This window comes from Plectropomus leopardus, chromosome 18 (genome assembly GCF_026936395.1).
Source record: "Plectropomus leopardus strain MGB_pleo_1.0 chromosome 18, ASM2693639v1, whole genome shotgun sequence".
Taxonomy (NCBI): domain Eukaryota; kingdom Metazoa; phylum Chordata; class Actinopteri; order Perciformes; family Serranidae; genus Plectropomus; species Plectropomus leopardus.
In genome coordinates this window covers 15694243-15713145 of record NC_142193.1, presented here as the reverse complement: position 1 = coordinate 15713145, position 18903 = coordinate 15694243, and the positions used below count along the sequence as shown (strand labels likewise).

General features: G+C 40.4%; 1 protein-coding gene across 8 annotated transcripts in view; it reads right to left on the bottom strand.

The window, feature by feature from the left end:
* Positions 1–18870, bottom strand: part of dnm2a (dynamin 2a) — a 39061-nt gene extending 20191 nt beyond the window's left edge. For 4 of the 8 annotated variants that reach the window (XM_088090948.1, XM_088090947.1, XM_088090949.1 and 1 more), the window contains exons 1-10: positions 18393–18869; positions 10441–10514; positions 10102–10251; positions 5982–6185; positions 5658–5756; positions 5418–5578; positions 5175–5317; positions 4507–4642; positions 3165–3232; positions 2386–2524 (exon numbers count right to left, since the gene is read on the bottom strand). In XM_088090948.1, the coding sequence (XP_087947074.1) occupies positions 2386–2524; positions 3165–3232; positions 4507–4642; positions 5175–5317; positions 5418–5578; positions 5658–5756; positions 5982–6185; positions 10102–10251; positions 10441–10514; positions 18393–18553 (1335 nt within the window). In that variant the 5' untranslated portion in view covers positions 18554–18869. Of the gene's footprint in view, positions 1–2385; positions 2525–3164; positions 3233–4506; positions 4643–5174; positions 5318–5417; positions 5579–5657; positions 5757–5981; positions 6186–10101; positions 10252–10440; positions 10515–18392 lie in introns of all 8 variants that reach the window. The other 4 variants (XM_088090950.1, XM_088090951.1, XM_042504921.2 and 1 more) reach the window with 2 other exon arrangements.
* Positions 18871–18903: the final 33 nt, after the last annotated feature.

Genomic DNA, 18903 nt, shown 5'->3' with positions numbered 1-18903 from the left:
AATACATTAAACCTGTCATCTCTAGCTGATGGTGAAGTTGTGATAGAGTTAATATTAGTGAAGACTGGATGAGAAAGGAAAGTACAAGAATGGAGTGAGGCAGATGTAAACCCCAGAGACAGGATGGCTGGTTTACTGTATGTGTGTGTGTTTGTTGAATGATTTCACACTGGCCAGTGCCTTCCTCTGTCCACAAGATGGCAGTGGAGCATTGTTGCTATGGAAACACTCCATTCAAGCCGCAACAGCACCCACAGAGCCCACGGGCTATAAGTATCAACCCCCTCCCTCACATCACTCCCTTTCCATCCGGTTCAGCAGCTAGCAGAATATCAGTCTGCCATGTGGGTCAGCGAGGGAGCACAGCCGTGGCTCTGCTCTGCCCAGACAGACAGAGCGGGGTCTTAGGCAGAGAGACAGAGGGAGACAGCAATGTGGAGGTGGGGAAAAGAAAACTCTTTAATGAGCTGATGCTGAGGTCAAACAGCATGTGGGAGATGGCTGATGGAAATTCTAATTTGTACTTAAAATTTCAGACGTGGTTTGCAAGTCAATGCTCCATCTGCATGGTATGGAGACTTCCAGAGGTGGGAAGAGAGTAGGCATGTCACGATACCAATAATTTAGAAGTCGATACCAGTACCAGTGAAATTCCAGTATTCTTCGGCACACAGTTAGCACACAGTGCTAACAGTGTTACCGAGATTGGGTCGTTAATGTGCAGCATGTTTTTGCTGACATTAGATATCAAACAAAAGCCAGACTGTATTATTTTAAGCTGCTGTGAGATGCAAATTCACCACTTTCAAGCAGAAGGTTTCTCCTCTCTCCTCCTCTGTATCCTGCATGTCGACAACTCCAAGGAGTAAGTCTAGAGCGCTCACTCTGCAGCAAATTCTAGGGACCAAAAGGTCTCCTGAAGTACAATGCATAACATGCTGACTAGCAAAAAACAAAACAAAAAAAAAATCCCCTCGACTTGAAGCAAATTTTAGTCAGCTGCGGGTCTTTGACTAATTTTTGAAATCTCCAACTTTCAAGGGGCAGCTCTAGTAAAAAGTGACAAGTACAGCATTTTATCCAGAGTAAAAACACGGCATTCCCATTGCAAAAAACGAAAAAGGAAATGCTGGCCACAGGACAAAAAACAGTGTTGTTCTTCTGTGCTAGTAGGCATTCTTCTTCCTTTGACATTTCACAGCTGACTAGAACACTTTTTGTCATACATGCTGCCCCGCTAGATCATAGGAATTACATCCCGGGTACCTACAGTACTGGAGAAAAAAAAAAGTACCTTCACTTTTTAAGAATTTCGGCACTGACGTGGTGCCAAGGTATCGGTTCTCGTGACATTCCTAGAGAGAGAGCAGGGATGGGACAATATACACGTTTGATGCAGTGGGCACAGATGGCAGGGGTGGGGATGGGGCTGATTTCACTGGGGTGCCCATTTCACTGGGATGACAGATATATACATGTAGAGAAAGAAAGAATCCCTTCTTTTTTTCATGCTATCATCCCAGTGGGTGTGTCCCTGGTTACCTTGACAGCACACTTCATGACGAGCGCGGTGAGCTCGGACACCACAAGGTCCACACATTTGAGGCTGGGCTCTTTGAGTTTGAGGATCTGCTTTTTGACTATTGCCTCGAAAGCCAGGTCAGGGGTGAAGAGCCCCGTTCTGAAAGGTCATGGGTTCAGATTGCATGTTGTTGTGGTGGGAGAGAGAGAGAGAGAGAGAGAGAGAGAGAGAGAGAGAGAGAGAGAGAGAGAGAGAGAAAGAAAGAGAGAGGCAAAAAATAGGGGAAAAAAAAGAGAGGACAGCCAGAAAAGAGAGGAAACAAAAAGAGAACAAGTCTTTGTTCAGTTAGTTGTTTCTAGTTGTTGACAGAAAGAAATCAAGCTGTGGAGAAGGACAAGCCACAGGTCTTTCACATCCTCTTCCCTGACAAGCCAGTTCCTCTTAAACTAGGTCAATATGGTAGAGATGGACATGCCACCTCCTACTCAAGGCCTAATTAGAGCTTAAGACGACCCCATGTGTTGCTGGCTTTGTGTGCTTAGCTATAAGACCTGCAGCTTGTCCACAAGAGACCAGAGATGCTCAGACAGTCCCTGAAAAATCTCATATCCACGACGACACGTCACCCGTCACAACACTCCACAACACGACAGCGCTGCCTGCACACAGGGCTAATGGGGCTGGGCTAGGCTGAGGGCAAACCACACAGAACGTTTCATTTTTAAAATATGTAACAGATAATTTTCTGGACACTGTAGGAAGCGGTTAGCTTATGTTCTGTGTCAGCGTACCCTCTGCCACACCCATGGCTGCCCCTGCCCTGTGTCTCGGCTGGGTCGGGAGATGCTGGACACCTGCAGTACCTTGTTGGTGCACTGCCTGACTGTGTTGATGAGCTCCTGAATGACCAGATCGATACATTTGAGACAGGGCGTTTTCAGCTTAACGATCTGCTTTTTCACGATGGCCTCAAACGCCAGGTCTGGAGTGAACAGCCCCGTTCTGAGGATGCACAGAGAGACAGAGGCACAGCCGAAGACGGATGGGACAATTAACAGACATGTAAGGCCAACACAACCGATGAATAGACCGATGATTAGGTACACAAAAAGGTGATTGAAGAGATCTGAGGCTCTGGACAAAGAGAAAGAATCAGAAAATGAACACACAGACAGCAACAACACGAAGACGGATGATTAAGCGCCAAAGAAGGAGATGTAAATGTAATAAAGCACAAAAATGAGATATGACAGAGAGGAAATTATCACTGAGGAACACATGACAACATTAGTGCAGTGGATACATGTAACATAAAACCTCATAATAATTGAGTGCCTCAGCAGACAGAAACAGAAAAGGAGTGGGTGGTGTTGCAGTGGGGAGATAAGGGGATTGAAAGAACAGTGAGGGAAAAGTAGGAAATACATTTCACATACAACAGAAACACTTTTTCTTTGAATTGCTACTTTTAGTTTGTGATGGCAAGGCTTGATTATAAAAACCTGAATTATTGTACAATAACAGCTTGAAGGGAGAGAAGTAAAGTAAGTAGAGCAGTATTTGATGTAAAAACAGAGTCCAGCCGTTTATGGTGTTCTGTGGGCGGCTGCTGTGGAAGGTTTTTGGTTTTCGCTTCACTTGCCTGACACCATGGACGTTCTTGATTGCATGACTGATTTCTCGCCTTAGCTCCTTCTCGTCAAACACAATCTGGGAGACAGAAGGGAAGAAGATGCAAATTATATTTTACAAATCTTAAAATATTTTGATTTTTGCAGCAATAATTCACAACATTTAGAGCTGATTGATAAAAGGATAATTATCTGGATGTAATATTCTCAATAGAAATATAACAAAACTGTTTGATAAATATTTAACGCCAGCTGCTAGCCGCCATGAAGTGGAGAAAAAAGAAGACGACAACAACTCCCACTAAGCTAATGGGTATGATAACAAGGGCTGGAAATCACCAGCTTAATTCTGGTAAAATATGCAAGTGGCTGCTAAATTTGCTCCACTCACCAGCCAAAAAAACGACAGTAATCTACTGAGTCTTTGACCATGACTTCTGCCTGAACCATGTCAGAAAGATTTTTATCAAAAATGTATAAATAGACCCACATTTACTTCACAATGTCATTAAAACCTGTTTCTTTTGGATGTTTATTTTGTTGATATTGTAAACTATGTTGCTAAATCCATCACAAAATGTAATCTACAAAAACACTGCTGACCAGAATTAGGATTCCTTTCTCTATCTATTGTTTTTATTATTGACTTATTTTGACTGTAACTGTTTTGAAACTACCTCAGATTTGTGAAACTTCCAGTTGTTTGGCAAAGGTTTATCATATTCTGACAGTAAAAAAACAAGTTAAAACAACTTCAAGGAGCAAAAATCAACCTTTAAACTTGAAAATAATAATGAACTGACATTTACTGTTATAATTATTGATACAGACTGGTGAAACTGTTAACATGGTAACACCAGGGTTCCCACACATTTTTATGAAAAGAATGTAAAACTTTTCAATGACATCCAGAATCCATGATAAAAAAGCTGTTTTTTTCTTGTCCCAATTGCCTGGTGTTTTGTTTTTTTTAACATATTGGATTCAAAATCTATTAAAAACTTCAGCTAGTATGCATACATGAAGGAAGAGCATAAAAAAAATGTATGTGATGGTTATCAAATCGACACATATTAGAGCCATGTTACGTCGTCAGCAACAAAAAAAAAATTTGATGTCATGTTAAGTTATGTTGGAGGTTATCCCTAAAAGATTACTGTGACAACTTTTATTACACACAACAAAATTCCATGACTTTCCCAAAACTTTTTTATCAGTTCCAAGACTTTTCCAGGCCTGGAAATGTTATTGTGAATTTTCATGACCTACAGGTTTTCCATGACTGTGGGATAACACTTTGGGCTACATTGCTCAGCCCTACCAACATATCACTCCTGTTCATGGCACACTTACCTTGACCAGTTCAAAGGGGAAGCGTTCATGGAAGATGCGGTTGATCTTGGCGCCACCTGACAGCTCATTGGTGTCCACCTGGTCCCCAGAGCCCTCGATGCACTTCTCAAAGTCCACACCAAACTGCTGAACCATCCTGATAAGGGACAACCACAAGACATGTGTCCAGTGTTAGTTATCTCCTTGCAACTACAGCTACTGCCTTCCTGGAGATCTACTGCAAAAATTACTGCTCAAAGGAATCTTTTGTACAGCTCTTATCTTGGCAGCCCTTCCCTTTAATCTGAAACAGTGAATGTGAGATGTTTCAGTGCTGTTAACCTCAATACATTAATTTGTTTTAGCTTCATTAGTAGGCTAACTACACAGCAAGCTATGCAAGGCAATTAATATTAATATCTCACCCTATAAGCGCAAAAATTCATACTACTATGCTGGAGAAAGTGCTGGATACATGACCATATGGTCACACACATTCAAAAGCATACATTTTACCAGCATTGCCCTGCACTGTTAAAACTGTTGAGTCATAACTTGCAAATATCTGCTATTAGTGGAGTATCCCTGTGCAGCTGGCATCCAATATGGTTACCACAAGTAGCATTGCCAACTGTCAGTAAAACAAGTTTGCAGCATTGTTGTGAGCAGAAACATTCAGATAAACTCACTGCAACAACGCCTTGGTCTTGCGTGTCGGGTCATCTGGACGGAAGTTCTTGTACTCCTCCACCTCCTTCTCCAGTGAGAGGAGCTGACTCTGCAGCTTACTGCGCAGACCAGGCAGAGTGTCCCTGATGTGGTTGGTCAATTGCTGGAGACAGACAGATGTAATGCTGTTGTTTTAGAGAAACAATGGCATGGCAGTAAGGGAATTATATTTTACAATTTTTAGAAAAAAGTTAATAGCAGACCTGGTTCAGTGTCTTTTGTAGATGTGGTGTGCCCATACGCTCAGCTATATGTCTGTAGGCAGGATGGGACAGAAAGAACTTCCTCTCTGCAGCCAGAGCAGCACGGATGTCCTTCTTCCCATCAATGTCTTTCTGACTGCGGTTCACCACACCAATGTAGCCTGCGACCAGCAACAAAAACAGTCACTCTAGAGTCAAAAATAAATTCTGCAAATGTGTTTTGATGTTAATAATATTCACCTCTACGCAGTGGCAGGAGCTTATTTTCTAGAATGTCCTTTGCATCCGTCCCTTCGTCCATCAAGTCCAGTTTTGTTATAACACCAATGGTGCGCAAACCTGCATGAAATATAAAGCGTAACTTCATCAATACAAACTGATTTATTAAATATTATCTTGTTTCCTTCTACATATCTTATAGGATAATAGAGAAGAGAAGGACTGATACACACAATTATGTCAATAAACGAGATGAAAAGATTTGCCAAATACAGTTAATGGATATCAAAATTTTTCGTTCACCGGCTCTCTGACTTCTGAATTACTACACAGCTACATGCGTACCCTGTGGGTCCACCTCCTTGGCGATCTTCAGAGCATCGGAGTTGGCCAAGTCAGTGTTGGCGGGGGTGACGGCAAGGATCAGACAACTCTCCTTTGTGATGAACTGCAACAGCATGTCCCTGATCTGGTGCTCGATGTCTACGGGCTGGTCTCCAACAGCAACTTTAGTCATTCCAGGAAGGTCGATGAGCGTCAGGTTCAGCACTGATTCACATGTACAGAAGAAATTAAAAAAATAATTAAGTAAATAATCAGGCTTCCTGAGTCCAGAATGTCACTGTATAACAAAACAACCCTTCACATATCTTAACAAAACATCATCAATCATTTAAATAACATGTTTCCATAACCATTCATTTTCTTAAACAGCAGTTTATCTTGTTTAATTTGACACATCACTGACTTGATACTTTATTTAATTTGAAACCAAAGTACGAACAAATGTTTGATTGCTCAAAAGCATTTACAATAAAAGGTCACTGTGTTGAGAAAACACACAGCCTTTTCATAGTGCTGTTAATATGCTTTTACATGCCAAGACAAATACAGACCTGTGTTTTTAACCCATGTGTCAACTTCATTTTCTTCCATTAAATAAAATAAAAACATCAACAAACACCCACACCATCAGCCTCAATCTAACATGTTAATGGGTATATGTGGAGTCAGAGGAAGCCTTCATCTTGTGTACACAACACTTGAGTGGGCAGACATCTACTGCTGTAAAACTAAGTCTAATTTGTTTTCTTTACTTCATAAAAACAAAAATGCCCTCTGAGGTTTTACTTACAAGAGTTACATTTACTGAAAGAAATAAACATGAAAATGTCAAATTTGACAGTGAATTCCCGAGACGGCTCTCATAAGGAGATGAATAGATGTTTTTGGAAGACATTCAGTGATGGGAGTAAAAAACATTACAAAAGTGACTTTTTCTTTTTAATGTTTTACCAAAACCACACTGGTCCAAACCACAACAATCTACTTTTTTCTAAAATCTCACAAGGCTCTCTGGAAAACACATTTTGTAAACAGTGAGAAGCAGAAAACACACTGTGTTTACATTAGGGGTACACAACACTGATAAATCTTTTATCATTGTAAAAGTCATATGACATGCTGTATCTTATGATATATATAATTTTCTTAAGATTCAACTGATAAAATACGTATGGATGAAATCACCAGCTTTTTGGCTTATCGAGTGAATTAAATACCTGACAGATGAAGATACTTCACCATACTGTATTTCATACAATCCAGTTATTATAACCTAACACAGCTAAAGATATTAAAGACTGCCTTTAGCAAAACTCACATACACACGTGTGTACATATGCTACAAGACATATCAGGGATCTTACAGCTTAAGAAAAGTCTGATTTAAGGTCTCTTATGTCACCTGGAATTCAATGTAAGACCAATTTTACAATAACCAAAGTTGAAGGAAAAGAACTAATTTATCAATACACATTGATTCAGAAGATTTGAAACAGTTTCAATGCTCATTCTTCAAAGTACTGATACCATCAATACTACTTAATGCGGTCTCTTTTCTCCAACAGCACGTTGAAGAACACATCTCTGCAGTACCTTCATATCCTCACCTCCTGTCACTCACTCTCTGCAATCACCTCAACAAATTCATTCTCATTTGCTTTTGGTTGCATATGGTCTTTTAAGGCATGGTTTTGTGTTGTTCTTTCCTTGCACTTTATTGCTTTTTGTTATGTGATAATCTCAGAGGCTTTTGAACATCTGTACAACTGCAAGAAGAATGTTGTGTTCATTAATCTAAAATTTTTTAAATTATTGTCAATGTTTACTACAGTCATTCTACTGTTCTTTGCTACCAACCAAGAAAAGAAAACTTGCTGTTGTCATTTTAGCACTTTGTTGTATTTATGTTTTAATAAAAAAAACAAACTGTATTCCCTAAATGTCATTTCTTCCTGTGGTATCAAAAATGGTATTGAATGTCAATATTTTTAAGGTATTATATTCAAGTTAGAAATTCCAGTACTGTGACAACTGACATTAAGGGTTGGGAAACATTTGGCCCAAATGTTAATTGTGACATAACGCATCACTTTTTTCTGGTCATGTTAAAAAGTAAGATTATCTAATTCAAATGCTTAAAAAAATCATTCTAAAGTGGAACACATGAAAAACAAATTACATATTATATTTTCATGTAGGTATCCATTTGGTTTGCCTTGAAAAAACCTTGATTGGATATGGTAACTGTATATGAGTGTTGTTCCTCCATACTGATCTATGTGATATTAATGCGAGAGACATTCTGTAAATCATTTAAAAGATAGATACTACTGACTATTTTGTGATTATATAATACAGTATGAGAAAAAAAACTATTCATAGTATCATACTTTCAATGTGTTAGCATTTTTAAGACATATTTATGCAAATAAAGGCCTTGTTTTTGGTTTAATAAAATCAATGCTTCCTAAAACTTTAAGGCTTTGCAAGAACCCTGCATATAATGAGCGAAATAAGCACTCAACATCATGGCTGAGCATTTCTGCCTTGGAACTACAGAGTACCGACGCCAGCGTTAAAAAAAACATAGATTCATACAGCCAGAGTTTCATGTGTCAAATATTTTAGGAACCAAACCTGTAAACTCACACGGCAGGGTATCCAATATCATTAGTACAATACTACAGTGAAACGAGGGCTATCAGAGGAGAAGCCAGGTGTAGTTACAGATTGATATTTTGGGAGTTAAGTTTCATTTTCACTTCAGCTTCTCAGAGCTGGGCAAGAACAAGGTTTATCCAACATTACCAACACATTCTTAGCTGTAATGTAGTTAGGGCTGCACCTAACAATTTGTCATTGATTAATCTATTGATTATTTTTTCGATTAATTGATTAATCTATTGATTTTATTTCGATTAATCGACTAATCTATCAGCTACAGCTACTCTTTGTTACAGTAACAAACCTCAAATCTAGCAGTCCAACAAAACATCTTACAGTAAAATCAGAGCAATTTGAATAACACTATAACTTTTCTCTAACAGAAATTATGGTAACTAGCACATTCTTTCTGCATCAAAATAGTCCAGCCTTAACTAGGCCTTAAGGCACATCGCTGCCTGCTGATATGAGTGCTGTATTTTCATATTTATAAACACATATTCCAATCTTTTATGAAGTTATACAAGCTCCTGCACAGCTGACAACCCCATCCTGTAAATGTTTCAAAATAAAATGCATTGTGTCAGCAACTGATGGCATCCTGTCCACAAAGACACAGTCAGGGGGCTTTTGTTTTGAAAGGGAAGCAAGGAAGTTGAGGTAAACAAACATCTTTGTATTTCCTTATCTCTGTGGCAGAGTAGACTTTAAACTGCAGTATAAAGTGGTATAGAGTCAACAAATGCGAGCGTCACCCGTAAAAAAACAGCGTGCCACTGTTTCTCTAAATGTGCTGCAGCAGAGACGCAGCAGAGACGCGCCTGACAGGCGCTGCTCGGGAGAGCAGTGTTCGCGCTCTAACTTGACAACACGAGCGCCAAAACAAAAATAACATGATAGGCATTGCTCACGCTCTCATGGCGCGTGCTGTGTGAAATGGTGTGACGCGTCGACGTATTTACGTAATCGATAAAGTTGACGCGTTGCCCCAGCCCTAGATGTAGTCAAGCCTGAGGATAATGTTTCCTTTTAGAGTTTACAAGCAGAGGTTTGTGTGTTTAATCAGAAGAGTTGAAGGTGAGCTGTTACACTTGAGCTGCAGGCAAGCAGCTGATGACCAGGGCTAATTTGCATATTTCTAGACCTTGTATACTAAATCAGACAAAGATGTTGGGTTTCATACAGACTGTTTTATGGCATTAAGGGACTTTTCCATGAATAAAAACATATGAATATGTACTATTGATGAATAGAGGTGAGTTTTTACGGGTCAATCAATGCTCAGAAAGGAACTTTAAAAGGATAGAAATTACAGATAAACAGCATCATGGTGTGTTTTGGCATTTAACAAGCAAATGTACTTTAACACAAAGAGGCACAAGCCTTTACAGTGTGTGTGTGTGTGTGTGTGTGTGTGTGTGTGTGTGTGTTTCACAATAAGACTTGTGTCCATTACCGTGTGGGGAGTACACCCTCAGGTTAATTGGGATGGGAGAGATGCCTTTGTTGGAGCCTGTTATCCTGTCGGTCTCAGCCTCAATTTCCGCCCGCACTTCCTCAAAATCCACAAACTTCTTCCCTTTGCAGTGCAGGAATTCAGCATATTCTATAGACAGGGACAAAGTGACACACAAGGGGAGAGAAAAGGACAAAGAGAAAGACAGAGCATGGAAGAGAAAGAAAAAGAGAATATTAAATTAAAGAGATGAAGGCAGCAAATAGCAGACAGTGAGCTTAGCTTGAGGCACTGTGGCAGAGAGGCCATATGCAGGGCAGCGATGAAAGGTACACTCACCTGCTTTATTGTTGACCAGCTGCAAAATGAGAGGTCTGCGGGTAACAATGCCTGATCCACGAGGAAGAAAGTCCCTGAGGGCGAGAGACAGACAGAAAAAGAAACATAAAAACCAGAATTGGAGGATGAAAAGGAGGGAAATCAAAACAGGCAGGGGGCATGTTGGGTAAAATAAGGATGGCTCAGGACAGACAGAGACAGAGAAACAGAAAGAGAGAAAGGGACAGAAAGAGAAAGGGACAGAAAGAACATTCATTTATTCATTACACCCAATGTCCATTTCCTCACAGCATGGTCTCTGGTTAATTGATGGGCATGGTAAATTGATGGGCAATTTCACGCCTCCAACTTGTCTCACAACAAATCAAATGTGACAAAGTAATTTTCTCTCATCATTAGTGTTTAAGAGATCAATTCATTCACATTAACTCTCGCCGTTATGGGAAAAATCCACCTTAAAATAGAACTCACAGATGTTATATTGACAATAATCTACACTTCAGTTCACTTTTTATTAATGAATTTGAATAAGTCTCTCCTTATGCTGAACTAAACAGACTGTAATTATGTCATCTAACTGCGCAACTCCAAGAGTGAATAATGGAACAACTCCTACGGCACTATGACAGCATCCGGCGACTGGCGACTTTGCCAGGATACAAATACATACTTTGATTGACATTTGGATCATTTCGATGTAACATCTCAAACGAAACGTACAGGACCACACACTCAGAGAACGTCCACATTCAGACGCATCATTTTTTTGTCATGAAATTGGATTTATGTTGATTTTGTCCCAATCATAAAATAACCAGGTGTGCATGATATGATCAGCATGGCATTAATGTTGGCAGATAAAGGCTTTAAAATGAAATATTAGCATCGGCCTGAAATGCCGATAAGACAGGTTGATAACGTGACGCTTCAAGTACAACTTTAAATAGTCTTAATAGGTCAGATTTGCCCTGGTTGTGGCTGTTGTAATGATTGTCTCAGGAAGAACATCATCCAAAAAGTAGGATGAATTTTATACCTTTGTTTGAAAATTTTATGTTAAAAAATAAATATGGTATGATTTACAAGTAACCTAAATTAAGGTAGTTTTCATATTCTGCCCAGTGAATGTGTTAATATCGAAAAACATTGTGTTTTATGTCAGCATCTGTCAGTGGACCGTCACAATAAAGTAGGCATACTATATTAATTTCAAGGAGAAACTTGATGTTCTCTGCGATTACATGGGGAAAAAAAATATGTGCATATGTTGTTATGGGCACTGGCCAAAATGAGTTGGAAATGATCAGCATATTGCATAGCGTCTTCTGTTTCTGTCTAGTAACTTTTTCTGTAATCACATATATAAACGACAATACAACCAATCATACAGGTCAGCTGTTGTCATTACGTTGATTTTGCCTGACCATGAAATGAGGATTTTAGTTGGGCTGTCCCATTCTTTAGCAATTGTTGGCAGTGATGAGGAAATTTTGTTGTTAGCATTGGGAACATGAAATATAAATTATGTTTTAGGGTGGATTTACCCTGTGTGGTTGTGATAACATAATGTGGTGTTCTTTGATTGATGAACTTTTTCCCTGCTGCTAAATTTACTGCCTATTTAAAGGACAGGTGAGGCCCACGTTTTCAGTCGGCTACTATTAGCTTTTATGGCTAATAGGCTTTTAGGCTGTGTCAATACAAGATATATCGCCCATGATAACGGCTTAAACACACTAGCCCCACCCTGAGACTTGACATTGTCTTACTATGTCCACAATCACAACTACGATCTAGCATCACAGAATGTTTAATTGCACAAAGTAATGCATTACTTAAAGCATGAAATGGCAATAAACTACAAAGGGCAAATGTTTTTGGTGCAACACAGTGCATTGTTGAGACACTAACCTGTAGAAAACAATGACAACATTCACACAGTTGGCTTTTTTTGTTTCTCTTAAAGTGACAGTGTAACTAAATCATTTTTAACCACATGATTTAAGTTGCTTAGTCAGCCTTCTGCTTAAGCTCCTCCACCCAGTGTTGAGCACTTCCCTCCCAATTCTGAAGGCCCCTCTCCTGCTCTGCAAACACACTACATCTGGTGGTAATCACCCGCCCCAGTCCTGGAACAATCATAGCAGAGCTGAGCATGTCACTAACCCACATTCTCCTTTTTTTCCCTCCTGCCAGACCTACGCGCCTGAGGGGACTATGGCGGTGCTCAGCCCGCCTGCTGACTTCAGACTGTAAGCAATGTGTCAGCCACAGGACAGGAGGAGAGAGAGGAGCTGTAGTCCTGTGGCTAAACAGTGGGGAACGTTCTGGATGTTCCTTACATCAGCAAAAACCCACAGATCTGTGGTTCAGCACCGGTGCTGTGTCATGCATATAATGTGAAGCATGCAGGCATTTGTTCACACGGCAGACAGTATGGAAAGCGCTGGACGAGGAATGGGAGCAAGGGAGGGAGGGAGATAGAGACAAAGCTACTATAGACTGAGGGAAAGGATATAGTAAACTGACTGGACGTGGAGAGTGGCAGTAAGATGCTACTGAGAGGTCACAGCAAGAATGTGCTAGTGAACTGATGCATCTCTCAGTTACAGGCAACTCTCACTGGATTTCCAGCCGTCTCATTGGCTCAACAAGTGGCCACTGGTCAATGCTTCACAGCAACGAAATAAAGCATCGATAAAGTCAAGAAAACACAAACAAAGAGATTGTTTGTTAAAAAAGGCTCTTCTGAGAAGACATTACTTAAGTGCAGAATTAAACCAGTCAGTCTTCATAGACAGAATTGGATAAACAGCAGTGGCATATTGAAAAGAAGCAAGAGGCTCCATTATTAATGCGCTGTAAATGATAGACGAGGCCGAGCAGATTGTGTATCATTTCATGCATTATGGATGGCCAAGCAAAGAGCATCAGTCTGTGAGCCTCCCTGTACCACAAGAGAAAGCAAAAGAGAGAGTAGGGCAAGGGAGAGATCGGGAGAGCCAACTCCCCTCCCCCTGCCTGCCTGCCCCGATAGCCTCTGCTTCTTACAAACTGGCAGAGCAACTATGAGCAGCCATAGCCCACAGATGATCCTCTTTTTCCTCCAGTCTACAGAGGCCTGGCAGGGCTTGTTTTCAAACATGGAAACCGGTGTGTGAAACTCTGAGGTCATACTACACTCTCACGGGAGAATGAATTACACAAAAATGTGTTTGTGGTGTAGTGGGACTTATCCCATGGGCCTCTGGTACGGCGACGAACATATAATTATGGCTGCCCGCATTCTCGTGCCACAGTCTGTCACTGTGGGTACCAAGGAGCATCACAAATCCTTTTCAAGCACTACAAAAATCCAACTGCTTAGTGGAAAATCCCTTCACTCTCTGCCACTTGGCTGTCTGTTCTTCCCTCGGAGGGATGTCCACAAGCACCTAAACTGTTGGACATTTCTGTTTAAATTCCTTCATATATCTAGATCAATTATCCTGCTATAAATAGAGACATAGCAATGCATGGAGTAAAGGAAACAGGTTTTTTAATGAGAGACAGTAAATCGTGTTGTATGTGAACATGCAATAAAGGCATTCAAATTCAAATTTAACACTATACTAATCAAATAGCTTTTATTGATGCTAACATAATCAATTTTGGCACAGAATTAGAGAAAAGCTGCCACAATTCATTTTTATAGGGGCCAAAAACAGTTTTAATAAAGACCTTGTACATCTTTAAGAAAATTGTTCTAAAACTTTAAAACCCTCTGGTTGTTAAGTAATCTATTTGCCAAAGATCTGATAACAACCTCCACCCAGGCCAGCTTGCTGAGCTAGATATGACGTCTTTACTGGGACAATGACATCACAACAGCCAAAAAAGGAGATGCAGTACTGGTAATTAACTTAGAGTTCATTATTATCCAATAAAATGCATTAAACGGTAGATAAGCAAAAAAAAATACACTGAAAAGTAAATGTAATTCAGCATAAATGAGCAAGTACACTTACTGTATACAGTAACTGAGCCATAGGTCTAAGCCATGCTATTGAAACTGCATGTACAATACCAGGGCCATCTCACTGACATAGAAAGGCTAATTTCCTTGGACCTCATTCCAGAAAAAATATATGGTAGTTGACTGTGAGAGACAAGTCCTTATTTTGTCCTGTTGAATCATGCCATTAATTACACACATTTGTTAATGTAAAAGATAATTTTGCAAGTCAAGATAGTTACAGTTTGTTGTAAAACTGTAACTGAGTATAGGACTGTGAAAAGTTATTTTAAAGACTACACAAGTTGCATAGGTGACACCGTAACTTTCTCTCTCGCTGAAGCTACGTTGCCTGGGGGTTTTGTGATGGGACGTACTCACCCGAGTAACAGGTTTTGCTCATTCTTTCTCTTCCCAGATGATACCAAAAAAAAAAAAAACAAAGTTGCTGGAAAAAAGATGAGATAAGACAGGGTTTCCCACACACTCAGATTAAAAAAATCTGCTGCCCAAACTCCTTTCTTTGGAGCTGGATTGTTCATTTGGAGCGCTTTTGGAGTATCTAACAATCTATCTATCCATCTATCTAGTTCAGTTATTCATTGCACCTCTCTTAGCACAGAGCGTACTTTGGACACAGACAGAGCAGCAGAATGTCACTCACAAATGGACAGTCACAAAATAAAAAAGCGTTTGCTGACCCAAATGTGTGTACTTTATTGCACATATTTAACAGGATAAAAAAAATAGTCTTGTCTCACTGTAGACTACCGTTACACTTTTTTGAAATACGGTCCCATGGGGTACGCTAGAAAGGGCAGGATTTCACCTAGACCTGAACAGAAGGCAACCGTTATCATTGTTACATGTTATACCTGCACCTATCATGAGAAAGGTGTATTAGGTCTGAAAAGCTATGGCCATAATGCATGACTTATTTTATTTCATAAAATGTACTTAAAGTATGTTCAGTGAGTCAGTAAAACACAAGATCGCTCATTAGGTTGCCTTGATGCAAATTTAAACAAGGTAACAACATACACACAATACAAACCACAGGGCAAAAACACTAACAAGCACATGAGGCTCTTGAGCCAACATGATTTGATTAGTTTCTGCCTCGCAAAGTATGCAGACCAGCCAGCCAATGTGTTCTGGTCTCCCCCTAACAAACCCGGGGGGGAAAAGAGGCCCAAATCACATCAGCAAGATGGGTTACAAAACACAGGGAGCAACTTCACTCCCACCTGACCTGTCTGGGCTGAGCATCAAGACTACGACACAACTGAGAGACAGTAACAATGCAGGAAATATGGTCTAACTCCAATTTCTTCTTCTTCATTAGGACATGAAATCAGCATTAAGTTCAGGGAGGAGACAGAAAAAAGAGCATTTATGTTCCACATCTGAATCATACTGGTCTGAAATTTGTCCTGTAACAGCACTACCTGACCATTTTTATGATCGCTGGTTCCGCAGAAAGGGTAAGAGGGATTATTTTCATGCCTGGGGACACAGGAAGAACCCAGCCTTTCACACACACAACATGCACCTCACCAAAGAAAAAGACCTGAGTCACTGGGGACACCATGGAGCAATCATTAGTGACAGTAACAGCAGGTCATTGCTCATGGTTAGTCTGTTAACACAACAGAGAATTTGCAAGTCAATTAACCCACAACACTTAACACTTGTAGTTTTGTGCAGCAGATGAGAGAACATGGTACTGGTGTTAGGTATTGGCTGCTCCTGAGCTCAAACAAGCTCTTAGATCAACAATGAGTCACCTCTACATTAACGCGCCTGTTGCTATAGCAATATGCAGCACCTCCCAAGTGCTTCCAGGTTGAAGTAAGACTCGACCTTGTAGTTATGAGTTTGACTTCTACTGTTCCAGCTTGTCCACTCTCGAGCTCACCTGCACAGCAGCAACAGGCATACACAGTATAGCTGTTGCACTTTTTATCATTTGGAGAAAAGGTTGGTAAACACTACAAAAGGATGAGCATGTACAAGTGTGCATGCCAACCATATCTGCAAAGTACTTGTGTAACTCACACATGGGTGTATGTTAGCCCTGTCAACAGGAAGAAAGTGGAGGGCCTGCACACACAGGCAGTAAAATTGATGTCACGATGAAATGTTTCATGTTAATTACAGCTGATATGTGTCAAGTGCTCTCACAGTGCAAAGTCCCACTCATCTGAATTAATGTGCACTGAGTGGTAGTCTAATCTGTTTGCGTGTTCTTGCCTGAGAGCAGTTACGACATGCTCTCGCCCATGTGTTTATAACCAAAGGCCTGTCTGCATGCTATCTTAACAGCCAATGTGCTTCCTCTTCTCTGCCGGCTGGTCTGTGTGTGTGTTTGTGTGTGACTGCAATCTGTGCGTGTGGGTTGGGTTACACATGCACGCACTGAGTGTCTCTCAATGGGGTGAAAACCTGCTAAACAAGCTGCTTTAGAGCGAGCTTGTTTTGTTTCTTTATCTGCAGGGCGATCTCACTCACTGCTGATGAGGACAACAGGACCAGCCTGTTGGGGGGCACTGAAGCTCAACCTTCACACCGCAGAGACGTCAAGTGTATTTCCTTAATTTCTAAGGTTTTACCAAAAACAGTAACAAAAGAGGAAGATAGTAAGAGAAGTTGTGTCTGCTGCAGATGTGTACTTGTGTTGTTTGACAGAATTTTGACAAAAGGTTGTGCGCAGTGAGGTCAAAAGCTGTGCTTTATCAAACATTCACTGGTTATAAATTCAGCTGCAGAAATCCACATCCCTGAGGAATGGAGGTGGCTCACTGTGCCTCCATTGATCTTCCCAATAACATATTTGTACTTCCACACAAGAATTAACATAGCAATTTAACAACAAACTGTCATAATAAAACTCCAATCAACCGCTGTGAGCTACACACTTAGTCAAATTTACTGGAAAATGCAAATCGTAAAAGACTTTCTGGGTGTGGTATGGACTTAAAAATATGACCACAGTAAAGACTTCCCATTCAAAACAAAGGCTAAAGATACAGCTGGCAAAGCAATGTCTGCACTGTGATTTAATGTAAATGTGGTGCTACACGGCCCACTTTACATGCACAAACATAAATTTATGTAATTTTCATAAGGTTTAACTTTGTCATTTTCAAATTGTTAGGGTATTAAGAGGGAACAAAGTACAAAATTCATTAACTGACAGCTCTAGAGGGCATATACTGTAATGTATAAAAGCCTTGGGCCAAATCCAAACACACACACACACACACATTATATATATATAAAGATATATAGACAGATAGAGAGAGAGAGAGAGAGAGAGACCCAACATACACAATGCATCAAAACACAAAAAAAGTCTAAACAAAAGGGCTTTTTCAGACTAAAGTCAATATTCAGGGTGAAACTTAGAATCATACAACCATAATAAAAGGCAGTTAAAACAGTCATTAAGTTATAGACATGTCTTGAATGCAACCTGTTGTGAATACACCAGAAGATTTGTATGATCATTGTAACTTTACTAAAAGAACAAAGTTTAAGGTGGCCTGTGACTAATACACAGTACTGCAAAGTATTGGCAATGATAAGAGGAACAACTGAGAGCCGGCTGGAGCAAAAAGTATGTGTTATCATACTTTTATTTAAGGATTTTAATATTTAAGACCTAGATACACGACCCGTATTCTTTTCCAATCGGTTTGCCACGTAAATTACCTATTTACGTCAAGTTGTTGGACGTGCAGTCACTTTCAAGGCAGTTAAGTTACGACAAGTACGTAGGTTAACATTGACGTTACGTGCTACTAGAGTAGCTAACGCTAGCTTAGCTTAAAGGCAAATGACATTTTCAGACTATTCTGGACAATTAAAAACATTATTAGACAACACAAGAAGCCATGAAAACCTATTAAATTATTTTAAAATGAAAGTGCTAATTTAATTATCCACAGTCACTCACCTTCCAACAAAATTTTCCAAGACTGAGCTTTTTCCAGCGCTCTGTCCACCGACCACAGCAATCTGAGGAAGGTCTAAATTGCAACTCTGGCCGATGGAGCTGAAAGCGTCTTGAAGCTTGTTGATGAGGGGAATCAGGTCTTCCATGCCCCGGTTCCCCATGGCTTCGTTAGCTCAAAGAGAGCCCCTTCTGCACAACGCAAACCAGAGCCTGACGCTAGCCGCGCTAACTAGCTAGGAAACGTTAGCTTAGCAGGAAGGTGCTCTCGGATTACTCTGAAGTGTAGAGTTGCGCCGCTTCAAACAGCTTTTGTTTTCTCCTTGGACACTTAAGCGGTTACCGGCAATGCAATTCACGCTGATAACATTTCGTGTTCTTTTAAGAGCATTAACTAACCACCCAGTCAGTCGAGACGGACGGAAAACTCGCAAAACAAAACTTCCTCTACACAAACGCCATCCGGTCGGAGGGGACGACATCCGATCGAAACCGGCGCGCAAAGACCCGCCTC